We start from the raw sequence: 19,174 nt of genomic DNA, 5'->3' as shown, positions 1-19,174 counted from the left end.
GGTGCGCGGCTTACCCTGGCGTGTGGTGACCACTTGGGGTGGGGTGACAGGGCGGGCGATGCAGCGGGCACAGGAGTTGGTGGCTGACGTGACACAGACCATGCCAGGTCGACATTCACAGACTCGGGAGGAGTTCCACGTGCAAGGTGTCTTCTCCACGAGGTCATCTGCGGGGCACAGAGAAAGGGAGGATGGGGGGTGGCAAGGGCCGAGGGTGCAGGGGACCCCGGAGGGTAGGGGTGCATTCGCTCCGGAGCAATTATTCACCTGACTTCCCCATCGAGCTGGCCTTTGGCCCGCTCCAAATAATGCCGCTGAGCAAAAGCAGACAAGGAAGGAGTATATCCTACATGGTTCCGCTCACAGAAAGTGCTGGAAAGTGCAGCTTATTCCATAGTGAGGAAGCAGACGGACTGCTGGGCGTGGGTGGGGGTTGGGTCGGGGAGGGAAGATAAGGGGCATGAGGAAGCTTGGGGGGAGATGGGTGTTTATTACCTTCACTGTGGGGGTGGTTTCACAGACCCATACGTATGTCAAAACGTATCAAATTGCACACTTTCTTTATTTTTTTAAAAATATATTTTATTGATTTTTTACAGAGAGGAAGGGAGAGAGATAGAGAGTTAGAAACATCGATGAGAGAGAAACATCGATCAGCTGCCTCCTGCACATCTCCCACTGGGGATGTGCCTGCAACCAAGGTACATGCCCTTGACCGGAATCAACGCTCTATCCACTGAGCCAAACCGGTTTCGGCTCAAATTGCACACTTTAAACACATGTGTTTTATTAGACATTAACTATCCTATATAATAAAGAGCTAATATGCTAATTAGACCGGATGGCAGAACGACCTTCCGGAATGACCTTCCGGAATGACCTCTCCCTCTCCCTCTCCCTCTCAGCCAGCGAATTTCATGCACCGGGCCTCTAGTATCTCAATAAAGCTGTTAAAGGCATCCAGAGGGCAGGGTGACTGGGCATGGGGATAGAGGAACCAAGACTGACCCAGATTCTTGGAAACTGGTGATCGTCCATCCCATTCCCGATCCCCTCTACTTCTGAACAAGTTTGAAGTCGTCAATGATAAAAAGGTTTTTTTCCAACAACAAATAAAAGGCTAGAGCTTTTATAAAAGAAAAGGTATAATAATGCACCTATATATGTTTGGAGACATTTTGCATGCTTTGTTTGTGTGAAAATAGAGTCACTGCCTCAGATGAGACCAATGTGACTTGCTCAATAAGAGCCCTTCTTCTGGGCCGTTTACTTAGAGCAGGGGTCCTCAAACTTTTTAAACAGGGGGCCAGTTCACTGTCCCTCAGACCGTTGGAGGGCCGGACTATAGTTTTAAAAAAAAAAAACTATGAACAAATTCCTATGCACACTGCACACATCTTATTTTGAAGTAAAAAAACAAAACGGGAACAAATACAATATTTGTATTTGCATGTGGCCCACGGGCCGTAGTTTGAGGACCCCTGACTTAGAGGCCTCACATGATAAAGGTGAGGGGCCGCACCCCCAGAGAGAGCAGGAACTGGCATGCACTGGGGGAGTTTGTGCAAAGGGCAGGAGTGAGATGACTGGGGATGATGACAGCTATTGCCACTACTATGGCTATTCATATCATCATGCGTGTAAGGCAGTATTCCTAACACTCTACCTGATTCATTCAGTTTCATCTATTTCGTTCCCACAGCTCTCTGCGATAGCCCTATTATTACGCCCATTGTACAGATGAAAAAACTGAGGCACGGGGAGGTTTGGAAGCTGGCTGGAGTTGCTAAGCTACCAAGTGGTAGAGCCAAGATCTGAACCTTGGCACTTGGGCTCCAGAACCTGTGCTCTTAGCCCCTCACTGCCCCTCAGGCTTCCGTTACGAGTTAAAGGAGTGCTTGGGCCAGAGCCGTCTCTTGTTTCTCCATCTGACGATGGCCAGAGCAACAATCCGAGCCCGTCTGCTCTTCCAGGGCTCTGGCGCTCACACACCGAGAGGCTCGATGCTCCCCTTCCCTTAACTCGAGTGGGTCTGTGACCCCCTCAACAGGGCGAGGTGGTGGAAGTCACGCCGTGCGATTCCCAGGCAAGGGCATATTTAAATTCTACCAACCATGTTGGAGAGTATCCTTTTCTTCATCATCTTACCAACAGATATCAATCTTTCTAATTTTTGTTGATCTTATAGGTAAAATAATGGTATCTTATTGCATAGCTCTCATTCCTAATGAGACTAATCATTAAAAATATTTTTATTAGCGATGGTATATGATTTTTGTCTCCTATGAATGGCTCAGTTTTATAGATTTTGTCCATTTTTCTGCTTGGTTGTCATTTAAAAATAAATCTGAAGTGATTCTTTATTTTAAAAAAAAGAAGTGATGTGGCTTCTCCAATCCTCCCCGCCCCCATTCCTGGGATCCAGCCACCAGGCCCCCAGAAAGCCCAGCGTGAGCCACACGGAGGCGGAGGCGATGCCGAGAGGTCCTGAGGCCCCACATGGCGACTGGCATCGGCCCCCAGAAACGCATCAAATAAGCTCAGATGCTTCCAGCCTCCAGCCTCTGAGTTTTCCAGCTGAGACCCCAGAATGGTGGAGCAGAGACCAGCGGTCCCCCAATGTCCTGTCTGAATTCTGACCCCAGAATCCATGAGGACAGCGAGTGGCTTGGCTTTCGTACTGAGTTTTGAGAGAATTTGCTACGCTGCCTTTCCTGGGACAGTGACCCGCAGGGACAGACTGCTCTTCCCTGTCTGGTCTCCCTCGACGCTGGCCGGGTCGCTGCACAAAGAAACCCCGGAGAAGGAGACAGAATCCCTCGTTCCTGCGATGGCCTTGGTGACGAGCCAGATGCTAACAACCTAAGAAGCCTGAGTCCTGGGCCACCTCCCCGCCCCGCGTGACCCTCCTGGACGTCACAGGGCAGTAGGTGGTGCTACGAGGCTGCGGGGAGCTGGCCACCGGGAAAGCACCTCCAGATGCCAGCCTGCTGTGCACACAGCGGCCACCCCCTAAGTGTCTGCTCCAAGAGGCAGCGCAGTGCGGGGACCAGAGCCCAGAACCCGGGGGCAGACACCTACGTCAGACTCCATCCCTGCCACTGTGGCCTTTGCGGCCCCTTGACTTCCCTAAGCCTCAGTTTCCTCTTCTGTAAAATGGGGACAATTGCCACCTGTGCACCATACGATAGTTATGAAAATAACGGGACGGGTTTGGAACAGGGAGGCGGTTGACAAAGGTTCGCTCACAGGAGTGAGTGCATGGAAGGTCTCTGAGAAGGGGTCGCTGCCATCCAACCCCCAACCATGAGGGGGAGTCACTAGAAGCTGACAGCTCAAGACGCCGGAGAGCTGAACCGGGCCCAGCCCAAGACCACACTCAGAGCTCCCCACCCGCAGCTGCTCAGTCTCTCCTGCAAGACCCCCACCCCCAGGCCCCAGAAGGCGCCCCTGGTGCAAAGACGGGCTCCTACCTCCTGGGCAGCTCACGCAGGCTGTGCAGCGGCCGTCCTTGTCCAGGTAGTAGTCCCGCTCACACTGCTTCCTGCAGTCGGCGGACCCCAGAGGGCACAGGCGCTGCGGGGACCGCCCTGGGGAAAGAAGCAGAGACAGCCCGGGTCAGGCCATCTTGGCAGAGGCCTCACCTCCCCACAATCACTAAAGCCCCCCCAGCTCCATGGCCAAACCCCACACATGTCAGATCCATCCCCAGAGCAGGTCATGAGGCTCAGAGAGGGAAGGACTGTGTCTAAGGCCACACAGGAGATGGGCTCTGAGCCCCCCTATACCTTTGGTCTCGCCCCCCCCCCCCCCCCGCAACCATCCACCATTTCCACTATGCCAGGGCCCTCTCTCCACGCTCACTCCTCAAGACGTTGACAGCCACTTGCCCTATGAGATCAGCAATGAGGCAAGGAGCTCTGCTATCACAATGTCTATTCAAGCAGGGTACAGGGACCCTAGGCAATGCAATAAGGCAAGAAAAGGAAATAAAAGTGACCATTTTTAGAAAGGGAGATATCCATCTGTTATAGACATGATATCCCTGAGTACACAGATAATCCCAAAGAATCTGCAGGTGCATCATTAGAACGAATAAGTGAATGAGCAAGGTAGTTGGATACAATGTTCCGATATCTGAGTCAATTAAATGTCTGTATATGTGGGCTGAGCTATAAGAAAATGCTGTTTTGATAGGTCAGCCAGTCAAATATTGGCAATTTCACACGGTTCAAAAAGAATTGGAACATGACGTATTGAAAAAGATGCTGTTGGATCATCATCAGAAGTATCAAATACCTAGAACTCTAACAGAAACATGTAAACATCTCTACATAGAAAAAATAATAAAGCATTACTGGGAGAATTTAAAGAAGGCCTAAACAAATGTAGGGCTATGCTGTGTACTCAACACTGCAACAGTGGATTCTCTCCAAACTGATCGACAGCTTCAAGGCAGCCCTTATCGAAATCTCAATAGGACATTCTGTGGGATTTGAAAAGCTTATTCTAAAATGTAAGTGGAGCCCAGCTGGTGTCGTGCAGTGGTTGAGCGTTGACCCATGAGCCAGGAGGTCACGGTTCAATTCCTGGTCAGGGCACATGCCCAGGTTGCGGACTTGATCCCAAGTAGGGGTTGTGCAGAAGGCAGCCAATCAATGATACTCTCTCATCATTGATGTTTCTGACTCTCTCCCTCTCCCTTCCTCTCTCTGAAATCAATTTAAAAAAACGTTAAAAACTAACTTTAAAAATGTATGTGGAAATGAAAATTACTAGAAGAGCCAATACTAGAAGAACAAAGCTGAAGAAGTTGCTCAACCACCCATGAAGACTTACCAAAAAACTACAGGAATTAAGACAGTACAGTGTTCACACAAGACAAGAAGACTCATGGAACAGGAGACAAAGTCCAGAATCACACCCACACAGACACGGACTTTTGACATACATTAAAGCTGGCGTGCAGAGCTGCGGGGAAAGGACGGTTTATTTGGTAAATGGTGTTGGTTCAACTGGATATCCACGTGGACACTTTTACCATGCCCGCTGCCTCACGCCGTACACACACACCAGGGTAGAGGGAAGAGCTCAACATGGGAGGCGAAGCAATAGTGATCCCAGGCAATAAATACAGGATGACTCTGAGAGCTTGGAGGAGGGAAAGTCTTACAAGGCAGAACATAGAAAGCACCCGTCACAGAGGAAAAGATGGACCGATCCGACTGCATTAAAATTAAGAACATCTCTTCATGGAAAGACGCCGCCAAGAGAATGAGAAGGCAAGCCACGGGGTGGGGAACGTATTTCAGCACAACTGTAGGACAAAACCCAGAATTATAAGAAGTCCTACAAGTGAATTTTTTTAAAAAGCAACAAGAGAAATGAAAAAAATACATCCGCACAAAGATTTTTCATTATTCATTATAGCCCCCAAGTGGAAACAACCCAAAGATCTATCTAAATAAACAGTGTGGTGCACCTCTACAACGGGAGGCTATTAAGTAATAGACAGGGCAGACTGGAGGGCCCCAACCTGTCGCCATGGGAACCAGGAGGGCGCCAAACCGACACCTGCAGAGGCTCACCTGCTCTGTTGCAAGCAGCAGCACCAACCTGAGAGTCCGGCACTCGGGAGGCACCCCAAACTGCTGTTAAGTGAGTGGGTGCCCCCACTGTCTACTCTGGCTCTCAAGGCCTCAGCCTCTCCTCCTCACACCGGGAAGACCACAGCTCAGGGCCTGCCTGCCCGGACCACAGCTCACAGGTCACCCACCCATCAGACACCGTTGCTATGGGAAACAGCCTGTGGCTCCTCTGCAGAAATTACCTGGATCCAGCCTGGGCTTCCCCACGGGGGAGAGAGAGTTGGGAGCCCTCATCATTTTGGAATCGGCTTCGGGGGTGAGAGGAGTGTCCCCTTCAAGAAGCAGGGTCCTGGCATCGGAGCTGGCTGAGGTCAGGGTGGGCTCGGCCGGGGGGGTGGTGCCGCTGGGAAAAAAGCCAGAGATGGAACGGACGGTTCTGCTGATGGGGCGGGGGCGGTCTGTGCTCAGGGACAACCGTTTCCATGGCGCAGGGGGCCCCAGACCTCCTGCCCACAGCCTCCGGCAAGCCCCCTGTCAGGGAGCCAGCGCTGTGCTTTCTACGCCTTCTGGGCCTCCTGTGCCTCCTGTGTAATCAGGGCAGGCAGAGCACACAGTAGGGCCTCAAATGACTTGCAGGGATGGCCTCTCCACACTCACTGCTGTGCCCGGGAGCCCAGGCACCCTGTGCTGAACCCCACCTGCTCCCCTCCCCCCAGCCCAGCTATGGTCCAGGCATCCTGTGGGTGAGACAGCCCCACACTTAGGTGAGCTGGATGGGAAGGGCCGGAGTCACCTGGCAGGCGCCCTGCAGTCCTCCGGGCTGGGGCCACAGTCAGGGCTGGTCCCCTGGGAAGGGGGCTCGCAGACGGTGTCCCTCTGCGCTGTGCCTGCAGGGGACACAATGCTTTCAGACTTGGTATTGAGGAGTCCGAAGACGCCAGGAATAGACTTTTACCAACACAAACCAGAGTCGGTCCTGGGTGGGCACTTGGCAAACGCAGTGGCATCTGGTTTTCACACCTGCTCAGCTTCCGTTCCCTTAGGGGTAAAGCAGCCTGATTTTCCCTGGGAACACCCCCCCCCCCCCCCCCCCCCCCCCCGCAAATCTCAGTATCTGTTTTAGGGCTGATTTCCTCCCCTCCCCCTTCCCTTCCAGGAGTAGCCATGGGGCCAGGATGGACCAATCAAATTATTCCATTTCTTCCATTCCTCTGGCCAAGATGGATTGGCTCAGGGATGGGCACGTGACCTAAGCCACGCCTGCCTGAGATGCAGTGTCAAGGTTTTACTTTTGGTTGTTGGAAATGTAGGACGAAGAAGCGGTCTCGCCCCTGGGGTTGGGTAGGGAGCAAGCCTGGAGCTCCTGGGAGGCGTCTTACAGACACCCAAGCATAGGGGATAGCGATGAGAGGCAGGAAAGGACAGGGCGCCTGGATCCAGCCATGCCTGAAGCTACCCAGAGCTGTCCCCAGGCTTTTTCGTTACATGCGCCAAACATTTGAGATTTTGCCACTTGTAACCCCAAAAATCCTGAAGGCTAATGGGTGGAAGCCGAGTGGGGAGGGAAACTCACAGCGCTCGCCATCAAGTGGGCCTGGGTTTGCCTGTCACCCCTATCGTGTCGTAGCCGCGCCAGACAAGGCCAAGGGTTATAATAAGAACACGGTCTTCCCCAGGCTGCTGTCGGGACAGAGAGTTCGCCTGTGCGCCTCCCACACGGTGGGACACCAGGGAGTACCATGTCCCTTTCCTCATCTGGACTCCTGCCCCGTCGCTGAGACAGGACCTGGGGGTGACCTTCAAACCCTCGCCCGATGTTCTCCGCTCGGTGGTCCTGCGCGATGTGCCTGCCACCTGGACCTCCGTTTCCTCCCTGCACCATGGAGCTCATGCAGTCTGCCTCGTGGGATTTTGTGAATTTCAGGAACAGGAGCCTGTGCAAGCTCTTCGCTGGGGCTTAGCGAGAACTGAACTTGACCCAGAAACGACTTTCCCTTTTACAGTTGGAGAGATGTTGCCCCCTGGGAGAGCCCACAGGGGAACCTAGAAGTTAGCCAGGGTTTGGCAGCCAAAGGCTGAGCCCTCCCAACGCGGCACTGTCCCACAGGAAGAGGAAGAGATCACACAGGTCATTGAAATCTTCTAGGAGCCACATTAAAAAACAGTACAGCCCTGGCCAGGGTGGCTCGGTTGCTTGGGCGTCGTCCCGTGCACCAAAAGGTTGCTGGTTCAATTCCCAGTCAGGGCACACGCCCAGGTTGCAGGCTCGATCCTTAGAAGGGAGCAAGCAATCGATGTTTCTCTCTCAGCAATGTTTCTATCTCTTTCTCCCTCTCCCTTCCTCTCTCTCTAAATATCAATAAAAAAAATATATTTTAAAAAAGTAAAAAGAGCCCTAGCCAGTTTGGCTCAGTGGATGGAGCTTCGGCCTGCGGATTAAAGGGTCCCAGGTTCCATTCCGGCCAAGGGCACATTGCCCGGGTTGCGGGCTCGATGCCCCCCAGTAGGGGGCGTGCAGGAGGCAGCCGATCAATGATTCTTTCTTATCATTGATGTTTCTATCTCTCTATCTCTCTCCCTTCCTCTCTGAAATCAATTTAAAAAAAACAAAAATTTAAAAAAAAATAAAGAAGGTTTTAAAAAAAAAGAAAAAGAGCCCTAGCTGGTTTTGCTCAGTGGATAGAGCGTCAGCCTGCGGACTGAAGGGTCCTGGGTTCAATTCCAGTCAAGGGCACATGTCCGGGTTGCAGGCTCAATCCCCAATGTGGGGCATGCAGGAGGCAGCCGATCAATGATTCTCTCTCACCATTGATGTTTCTATCTCTCTCCCTCTCCCTTCCTCTCTGAAATCAATAAAAATATATTTTTTTAAAAAGTAAAAAGAAACGTGAAATTAATTTAAATATGTTTATTTAACTCAATGGATCTAAAATATCATGTCAGCAGGTAATCAATATAAAAAATAATTATGAGCCCTAGCTGGTTTTGCTCAGTGGATAGAGCGTCAGCCTGTGAAAGGTCCCGGGTTCCATTCCAACCAAGGGCACATGCCCAGGTTGCGGACTCAGTCCCCAGTGGGGGACATGCAGGAGGCAGCCGATCAATGATTCTCTCTCATCATTGATATTTCTATCTCTCCCTTTCTTTTCCTCTCTGAAATCAATAAAAATATATATTTTTAAATAATAATGAGCCCTGACTGGTTTGGCTCAGTGGATAGAGTGTCGGCCTATGGACTGGAGGGTCCCAGGTTCGATTCCGGTCAAGGGCATGTACCTTGGTTGCGGGCACATCCCCAGTGGGAGGTGTGCAGGAGGCAGCTGATCGATGTTTCTCTCTCATCAATGTTTCTGGCTCTCTATCCCTCTCCCTTCCTCTCTGTAAAAAAATCAATAAAATAAATTTTTAAAAAAGAAAAGAATTATATATATAAATTTTAAAAAATAATAATAATGAGATGTTTTACATTCTGTAATACTAAGTACTTGAAATCCATGCATATTCTATACTGATAGCGTATCTTAATGCCACTGGACACGTTTTAGGTGCTCAATGACCACATGTGGCCAGCCACTGGTGTCACCTCAGGCAGGGTGGGTAGGGGCAGCAAAGAGAAGACTCTGGCGCCACCGTGTGGCAATCACAGGAAAACCACTGGTCCACATGCCCTAGTTGGAACAACTGAACTGAAGGCATTTGACAGATGGGGAGACTGAGGCCCAGAGAGCGTTGGGAACACACCGCACAGATGCAGAGCTATATGAAACCCCAGGCATCAGATGCTCAGTCCGGAGCGCTTTCCACCCCACCACCCTGCCCCTGCTTGTGGGTGGCGGGCTTCTGCGTGTCCCTTAGCAGAGTGTTTTGTGTGACCCAGCTCAAGGCTGAGGAGTTAACTAAGTGAATGGGGAGGGAAGGGTGTCCCAGAGCAAGGGAACAGCATATGCAAAGGCCTGGTAGAAGGGGAAAATGACAGACCAGGTGGGGCCCAGTTAGCGAGGGCTGGTGCTGAAAGCTGGGCTGGAGGAAGGAGGGGCCGCACCACGGGGGTCCTGGTGCGAATCGCATCCTCGAGACCCTGCGGAGTGGGTGCGCTTTCCCTGCCTCCTCCCACGAGGCACTAAATAACTGAATGGGAAAGGGGAAGGCGGACAGGCCAGGGGCCGTGGGGCCGGAGGAGAGTCCCCTGGTCTTCCCTTTGCTTCACATCCTCAGACTTGGAGCCCAACAAACCAGCAACCCAGAGATGCCCACGTACACAGGCTTTAAGACAAGAGTCCCCCAGCCCGGCCCTCGGGGCTCAGTGGCTCAATTCCCGGTCAGGGCCCATGCCTGGGTTAAGGGCTGGATCCCCAGTGTGGGGCTTGCCTGCCTGCCTGATCGCCCCTAACCACTTTGCCTGCCGGCCTGATCACCCCCAACTCCCCCCCGCCCCCCCGTCGTCCCCAACGCCCGCCCCCCCTGCCAGCCTGCTCACCCCCAACTGCCCCCACTCCGCCAGCCTGCTCACACCCAACTGACCGCCCCTGCCGGCCTGATTGCCCCTAACTGCCTCTGCCTTGGCCCCACCACCATGGCTTTGTCTGGAAGGACGACCAGAAAGTCTCCCGGAAGGTCTCCCAGTCTAATTAACATATTACCCTTTTATTAGTATACATGTTTCTTTCTCTCTCTCCCTCTCTCTTCCTCTCCAAAATCAATAAAAATATGTTTTAAAAATATTTTTTAATATAAGTCAATATTTATTTTATATGAACTATACCTACATGAAAATATATTTTAATATATTTTATTATTTTTAGGCAGGTATGTGAGGGAGACACACACAAAGTATGATGTGGTTTTGCAAGCAAGGTTGTGGCTGCCTGCCATGGGGAGAAACTGGGGTGGGGGCAGGAGAGAGAATTGGGAGGCAACATCTGTGGGAATGGTGGCTGGGCTGGCTGGGAGGACAGGGAGGGGAGGGAGGGGGTGGAGGAGAGGAGGTGGGATGGGACTTTGCAGAAGGACCAGGTCACGGGCACTTTCATCCCCAGCAGACATGGCTCCCTCTGATCCCCTGTGGCAGTGGCACCTCTTCTGGGCTGTGGTCCAGCACCCACCTGCTCCCCAGCCTCCCTTCTGAAAGGCCCTCCCCATGCCACCCACACGGGACCTGTGGCCTTTACTTCCTCTCTGGCCACCTGGCCCTCCTTGTCAGACAATGAGAAGCCCAGAGAAGGTAAGGAAGTTGCCTGAGGCCACACAGAAAGCTGAAGAAGGAAGCAGTTTCCAGTCTCCAGCCTGGTGCCCGGCCTCTTGCTCCTCTCACTCCCAGGAGTCTCCCAGGACAGAGACTTAAGGTTTCTCTCTTGCCCCCAAGAACCTTGGCCCCGAGCCTCAAACCATCCCAGACCTCCTCCAGCCAGGCCTGTGCCTTGGGCCCCCAGGGTCTCTCTGAGCCGGGGACACAGGGGAGGGGGAGGGGCACAGAGGCCCTGGTGCCTGGCGCACTGATGGCATCATCGTGAAAGGGGCCGTGGGAGGCACGGGGTCATCTGCAGGTCGGCAGGGCTGGTACGGTGAGGGCACAGATCTCAGGCCCGGGTTGGGGGTGGGGTACTTACCGGGGAACTTGACAATCTCCCCTGGGGGGCAGACGGAGTGGGGGGAGCAGCGGGCACAGGAGTTGGAGGCTGATGTGGCACAGAACGTGCCGGCCCGGCATTCACAGACGCGGGGGGAGTTCCCCGAACATGGCTTCTTCTCCACAAGGTCACCTAAAGGGCACAGAGGAGGGTCACAGAGGACAGGGGGAGGGCGAGGGAAGGGACAGTCTGCCCGCGAGAGAGAGGGCTGCTGCGGCCTTCCGCTGGGCAGGCAGGGTCCTGAGGCAGTCACCTCCCAGCCCACGTCCCTGGAGATCACTAAACTGGTATTAAAAATAAATTAATGTCCCAATTTTAAAATAGGGCACCCAGCCGGCGTGGCTCAGTGGTTGAGCGTCAACCTATGAACCAGGAGGTCATGGTTCGATTCCCGGTCAGGGCACATGCCCAGGCTATGGGCTCGATCCCCAGTGTGGGGCGTGCAGGAGGCAGCCAATCAACGATTCTCTCTCATCATTGATGTTTCCATCTCTCTCTCCCTCTCCTTTCCTCTCTGAAATCAATAAAAATATATTTTTTTAAAAATAAAATGCACAAAAAGGACATGGCAGGACATTAAACACATATTTCTAAGTGAAAGAAACCAGTCTGTAAAGGCTGACTCCAACTCTATGACGTTCTGGAAAAGACAAAACTATGGCGACAGTAAGAAGACCAGTGGTTGTCAGGGTCCAGGTAAAGGGTAGGGGAGGAGAGATAGGCAGAGCACAGAGGATTCTAGGGGCTGAGACTACCCTGTAAATACTGCTACCGTGGATACAGGACATGACATGTTTGTCAAAAGCCATAGAACTTCGAACACAAAGAGTGAACCTGAAAGTAAAGTATGAACTTTAGGTAATCGCGTCCAGGTCCTGGCTCATCAGCTGTCACAATACACCACACCCATGCAAGGTGTTCACAATAGGAGAGACTGTGGGGCGTAGCAGAGAGGGGGCCATAGGGGAGCTCTCAGTACTTTCTGCTCAATTTTTCTATAAATTGAAAACTGTTCTTTAAAAAGATCTATTAAGACCCTGGTTGGTCTGGCTCAGTGGATAGAGCATCGGCTTGTGGACTGAAGGGTCCCGGGTTCAATTCCCCCTCAAGGGCACGTGCCCCAGTTGCAGGCTCCATCCCCAGTAGGGGGCGTGCAGGAGGCAGCCGTTCAATGATTCTCTCTCATCATTAATGTTTCTCTCTCTCCCTCTCCTTCTCCCTTTCTCTCTGAAATCAATATATATATAATTTTTAAATGGCTCTTCTACCTTTTTTTTAAAAAAAGATCTATTAAGTATTTTTTTAATGAGCCAAGGATTTAAGAAAATGTTTTTCCAGAGAAGATACACAAATGGCCAGTCAGCACATGAAAAGATGCTCAACATCATTAGTCCTTAGGAAAATGCAAACCAAAACCACCATGAGATGCCACTTCACACCCACTGGCATGGCTGCAGTCACAAAGGCAGACAACAGCAAGTGCTGGCGAGGGTGTGGAAGGAGAAACAGGCAGGCTCACACCAGGCTGGCGGGGATAGGAATTAGATTGGGCTGTAGAAACCAGTGGCGGTTCCTCAAAAATGTAAGCATAGATTTATTGTTTTTAATCTTATTTATTGATTTGAGAGAGAGAAAGGAAGAGAGGAGAGAGAGGAGAGAGAGAGAGAGAGAGAGAGAGAGAGAGAGAGAGAAGAGAGAGAGAGAGAGAGAGGAGAGAGAGAGAGAGAGAGAGAGAGAGAGAGAGAGATGTTGATTTATTGTTCCACTTATTTATGCATTCATTGGTTGATTCTCGTACATGCCCTAACTAGGGATCGAACCCACAACCTTGGCATTTCGGGACAATTCTCTAACCAACTGAGCTGCCCAGCCAGGGCCAAACATAGATTTACCTATGATCCAGCAATCCACTCCTACATATCTACGAGAGAACTGAAGACATATGTCTACACAAACACTCATACAGGATCAGAGCAGCTCTATTCGTAACAGCCAAAAAGTAGAGATGCCCAAGTGTCCACCGACATCACAAACAAAACGTGGTCCATCCATGCAATGCAATCACGTTCAGCCGTGAAAAGGAGTGAAGTGCAACACGTGTTCCGTACGGATCAGCCTCGAACACACTACAGTTAAGGAAGCCGGACACTAAGCCACACACCCTGGGATTCCACTTCCATGAAATGTCCAAGGTAGGCAAGTCCACAGAGACGGGAAGTGGGGGGGGGGGGGGGGGAGGGAAGACTTGGGAGGCAATGGGTTTCTTTGGGGGGAGGTAGAATGTTCTGGAATTCGATGGTGGTGGTGGTGGCACAGGGTGAGTCCAGTATAATAAAATCACTGTACTGTCCACTTTAAAATGGTGAATTTTAGCCCCAGCTGGATAGCTCAGTTGGTTAGAGCATCATCCTGATACTCCAAGGTTATAGGTTCGATCCCCAGTCAGGGCACATACAAGAATCAACCAGTGAATGCATAAACAAGTGGAACAACAAATTGATGTTTCTCTCTCTCTCCCTCTCTCTTTCTCTCTCTCAAAATCAATCAATAAAATATTTTAAAATAGTGACTTTGCCAAAACCGGTTTGGCTCAGTGGATAGAGCGTCGGCCTGCAGACTGTAAGGTCCCGGGTTCGATTCCGGTCAAGGGCATGTACCTGGGTTTCAGGCACATCCCCAGTGGGAGATGTGCAGGAGGCAGCTGATCGATGTTTCTCTCTCATCGATGTTTCTGACTCTCTATCTCTCTCTCTTCCTCTCTGTAAAAAAAATCAATAAAATATATTTTTAAATAAATAAATAAATAAAATAGTGACTTTTACAAACTAAATGAACCACAATATCCCAATCATGTTAAAAATAAGGCGCTAAGTGTTAGGAGGTCTGCACGTGAGGCCCAGGTGCGCAAACTCCTTTTATTGTTCCCTGGAGCACACGTATTAAAAGGGTCACTAAATACTGTTACACAGCGCAGTGTTAGCAGCTATGCCTTTGCTACCTTCTATTAGGGTAACCAATTACTATTCATCTTGTTAATAATCATGTGCTAAACCTACAGGGCACAAAGGATACAAATAAAGAGCGTCCACTTTTTTCTATTAATAATGTCTGGTAGTTATTAGTTAGAGGGAGCCCAAAGCACGCCCAGCAGTGACTGACTTTCCTTCTCCATGCTTGCAGTCAGGCCATGTTTTGAAATCTCATAGGCTTTGGTTTTGTGGTGACCTGAGCATTTGCTGAATTAAGCACTAAGCATTTAAAAATACCAAGCAGGCCCTGGCTGGTTTGGCTCAGTGGATAGAATGTCGGCCTGCGGACTGAAAGGTCCCAGGTTCGATTCCGGTCAAGGGCATGTACCTTGGTTGCGGGCACATCCCCAGTAGGGGGTGTGCAGGAGGCAGCTAATCAATGTTTCTCTCTCATCGATGTTTCTAACTCTTTATCCCTCTCCCTTCCTCTCTGTAAAAAATCGATAAAATATATATTTTTTAAAAATACCAAACAGGCCCAGTCAGCGTGGCTCAGTGGTTGGGCATCGACCCATGAACCAGGAGGTCGCGGTTCAATTCCCGGTCAGGGCACATGCCTGGGTTGTGGGCTCAATTCCCAGTGGGCCGTGTGCAGGAGGCAGCTGATCGATTGATGTTCCTATGTCTCGTTCCCTCTCCCTTCCTCTCTGAAATCAATAAAAATATATTTTTTAAATAAATAAAGAAAATCACCAAACATACCTAATGCACTATGAAAAAAATTGTTAATGGTGACTTTCATCTCAAATAGAAAAGTCACTGGTAAAAGTAATGAATGAGTGAACCCAAACATCCCTGGAGAACAGTGAGGGGCTTCCTTGGCCAACCAGAAATGACAGACGCCCTCCAACGTGGAGGCAGATGGGACTGATGGGAAGAAGGAGACCACAGCCCAAAATACGTCCCAGAGGACTGTGCTGGGAGAGGCCCCGGGGTGCTCCAGTCTCTGCGTGGGGGCCCAGCAGGGACGGGCCCCAGGGAACAGGACAGGAGCATCCAGGCGAGTCAGTGTCCCAGATTCCTCATCCGCTGATGCCGCGGAGCTGGAAGCCACGCATCTCCCCAAGGAGGCTCTGGGGGGAGGGAGCTGGGCGGTGCCCTGGGGCTGGTCAAACCTGGGAGGAAAGGACCCTGAAACCCAGAAGACCAGCCACTGGCAGACCTGCCCCTCCCACCTCCCCCATGGCCACTGGAGTGGGTTCCACAAGGAAACCAGCATGAAGATGAAAGGGCCCCAATACCTAGGAATAAACTTAACTAAAGAGGTAAAACACCTCTACTCAGAAAACTACAGGACGTTGAAAAAAGAGATAGAGGAAGACATAAACAGATGGAAGAACATACCATGTTCATGGATTGGTAGAATCGACATCATTAAAATGTCCATACTACCCAAAGCAATCTATAAATTCAACATACTTCCCATTAAAATACCAACGGCATATTTCACAGGCCTAGAACGAACTCTCCAAAAATTCATCTGGAATAAAAAAAGACCCCGAATAGCTGCAGCAATCCTGAGAAAGAAGAACAAAGTAGGTGGGATCTCAATACCAGATATCAAGCTGTATTACAAAGCCACTGTTCTCAAAACTGCCTGGTACTGGCACAAGAACAGACATACAGATCAATGGAATAGAATAGAGAGCCCAGAAATTGGCCCGAACCAATATGCTCAATTAATATTTGACAAAGGAGGCAAGAACATAAAATGGAGTCAAGATAGTCTCTTCAATAAATGGTGTTGGGAAAATTGGACAGATACATGCAAAAATATGAAACTAGACCACCAACTCACACCATACACAAAAATAAATTCAAAATGGATAAAGGACTTAAATGTAAGACGGGAAACCATAAAAATACTAGAGGAATCCACAGGCAGCAAAATCTCAGACATATGCTGAAGCAATTTCTTCACTGATACTGCTCCTAGGGCATTGGAAACTAAAGAGAAAATGAACAAATGGGACTACATCAAAATAAAAAGCTTCTGCACAGCAAAAGAAACCATCTACAAAACAACAAGAAAGCCCACTGCATGGGAGAACATATTTGCAAATGTTAACACCGGTAAGGTTTTAATCTCCAACATTTATAGGGAACTCATACAACTTAACAAAAGGAAGTTAAACAATCCAATCAAAAAATGGGCAAAGGACCTAAATAGACACTTTTCAAAAGAGGACATTCAGAAAGCCAAGAGACATATGAAAACATGCTCAAAGTCACTAATCATCCAAGAGATGCAAATCAAAACAACAATGAGGTACCATCTCACACCTGTCAGACTGGCTATCATCAACAAATCAACAAACGACAAGTGCTGGAGAGGATGTGGAGAAAAAGGAACACTTGTGCACTGCTGGTGGGAATGCCGACTGGTGCAGCCACTATGGAAGACAGTATGGAGTTTCCTCAAAAAGCTGGAAATGGAACTCCCTTTCAACCCAGTGATCCCACTTCTAGGAATATATCCCAAGAAACCAGAAACATCAATCAGAAAGGATATATGCATCCCTATGTTCATAGCAGCACAATTTACCATAGCTAAGATCTGGAAACAGCCTAAGTGCCCATCAGCAGATGAATGGATTAGAAAACTGTGGTACATCTACACAATGGAATACTACGCTGCTGTAAAAAAGAAGGAACTCTTACCATTTGCAACGGCATGGATGGAACTGGAGAGCATTATGCTAAGTGAAATAAGCCAGTCAGTGAAAGATAAATATCACATGATCTCACTCATTTATGGATAATAAAGACCATTATAAACTGATGAACAAAAATAGATACAGAGGCAGAGCAGCATCAAACAGACTGTCAAACTGCAGCGGGAAGGCCAGGGAGGGTTGGGGGGCGGGTGGGGGGGGGGGGTAAGAGATCAACTGAAGGACTTGTATGCATGCATATAAGCATACCAATGGACACAAGACACTGGGCGGTAGGGGAGGCCAGGGGAATGTCAAAGGGGGGGGGGGGGGGGAGGAGACATATGTAATACTCTTTGTAACACTTTAAGCAATTAAAAAAAAAAGATTAAAAAAAAAAGATGAAAGGGCCCCAGACTCAAACATATACTAATGCTCGAGGAAGCAGACACAAGGGAAACAGCCTGTAAAGTCAGGACAATCAATATGCTCAGAGGAAACAGAGCCATGAAAGGGACCCCCCTACCTACCCTCACGCCCGGCTGGTGGGATTGTGAATTGGTGCAGCCACTATGGAAAACAGCACTTGAAAATAAAACTACCTTATAACCCAGAAATTCCACTCCTGGGTATTTATTCGAAGAAATCCAAAACACTACATCGAAAAGATACGTGACCCCTGTGCTCACGGCAGCATTAGTCACGCTAGCTCAAAGGTGGAACAACCAAGTGTCCATCGACATGGGCAGATAAACACAGAATGGAATGTTGTTCAGCCTTAAGGGGGAAGGACATTCTGACACATGCCACCAGGTCATGCACCGTGAGGATTATGCTGAGTGAAAGAAGCCAGCCACAAAAGGATAAAATTGCATGATTCCACATATATATGAACTTCCTGGAGTACTCAATTCATAGAGTAGAATGGTAGTTGCCAAAGGGTGGGGGATGGGGGAGCTGAGAGCTAATGTTTAATGGGGACAGAGTTTCAGTTGGGAAAGATGAAAAAGTTCCGGTCCTGGCCAGGTGGCTCAGTTGGTTAGAGCATCCTCCCAATACGCCAAGGTTGCAGGTCCCATCCCGGGTCAGGGCACATAGAAGAATCAGCCAATGAAGGCATACATAAGCAAACAACAATTCTCTCTCTCTCTCTCTCTCTCTCTCTCTCTCTCTCTCTCCAAAAAATCAATAAATGTTAATAAATAAATAAATAAATGTCATTTTAATGCCATAGGTAGTATTATCTTATCCTCTTAAAAATTCCTTCTTTCCATGTATGTGTAGTCTAGCTACTAGTCTACCCGTTCTTCCTCTATACAGAGAAGCGTCAATCATCCAGCGATGGGGGAGGGGCAGAGTTGGCTTTCTTCCTTGCACTTCTCTATTGTTTGAATTTGGGGTAGAGAACACCTATAACTTTCACTTAATCAAATGCAGGCATTTGTTTTAAAACTTGAAAGCTCTACCTAAGAAATGCTCACAGAAATAAAGAATGGCAATACTAGTATCAAACAAAAATGGAATCCAGGCAAACACATTATGAGGAACAAAGAGGTATCTTTCATGTTGATAAAAGGTCCAACTTGCCAAGAAAACATAATGTTCATGAACATTGTGCCTAATGACACAGCTTTGACATATACAAAGCAAAAATAGAACACAAGGAAAATCTGATGAAAAACAAGCATATTGGGAGATAGATTTTTTAAAAATATGTTTTTATTGATTTCAGAGAGGAAAGGAGAGGGAGAGATAGAAACATCCAGGATGAGAGAGAATCATTGATCGGCTGCCTCCTGCACCCATCCTACTGGTGATCAAGCCTGAAATCTGGACTTGTACCCTGATTGGAATCAAACTGTGACGCTCAACCTCTGAGCACACCGGCCGGGCAGGAGATAGATTTTAACAAATCTACCTCAGAAATCAACCTTTGTGAAGGTGACAAAACTAAATAAGAATGTGTATTGTTGCCGAAACCGGTTTGGCTCAGTGGATGGAGCGTCGGCCTGCGGACTGAAGGGTCCCGGGTTCGATTCCGGTCAGGGGCATGTGCCTGGATTGCGGGCACATCCCCAGTGGGAGATGTGCAGGAGGCAGCTGATCGATGTTTCTCTCTCATCGATGTTTCTGGCTCTCTATCTCTCTCTCTTCCTCTCTGTGGAAAATCAATAAAATATATTTAAAAAAAAAAAAAAGAATGTGTATTGTTTCCATAATAACATAAATAAACTTAATCTAATAGGTATATGTAGAATTCTGTATGGAAGAAATAG

At 49.2% G+C, this 19,174-nt stretch overlaps 1 protein-coding gene across 1 annotated transcript in view; it reads right to left on the bottom strand.

The window, feature by feature from the left end:
• The window catches only part of TNFRSF8 (TNF receptor superfamily member 8), a 67,601-nt gene that overhangs the window by 23,849 nt on the left and 24,578 nt on the right, over positions 1-19,174 (bottom strand). Inside the window, exons 5-9 of the mRNA XM_070404106.1 lie at positions 11,195-11,347; positions 6,382-6,475; positions 5,831-5,991; positions 3,474-3,590; positions 15-167 (exon numbers count right to left, since the gene is read on the bottom strand). Of these exons, the coding sequence (XP_070260207.1) occupies positions 15-167; positions 3,474-3,590; positions 5,831-5,991; positions 6,382-6,475; positions 11,195-11,347 (678 nt within the window). The remainder of the gene's footprint in view (positions 1-14; positions 168-3,473; positions 3,591-5,830; positions 5,992-6,381; positions 6,476-11,194; positions 11,348-19,174) is intronic.

The sequence above is a fragment of the Myotis yumanensis genome, unplaced genomic scaffold, assembly GCF_028538775.1.
Source record: "Myotis yumanensis isolate MYYU_CA2020_CCGP unplaced genomic scaffold, mMyoYum1.0.hap1 SCAF_2, whole genome shotgun sequence".
NCBI lineage: Eukaryota > Metazoa > Chordata > Mammalia > Chiroptera > Vespertilionidae > Myotis > Myotis yumanensis.
Note: the sequence above shows the minus strand (reverse complement) of the source record. Positions and strands in the feature narration are given on the sequence as shown.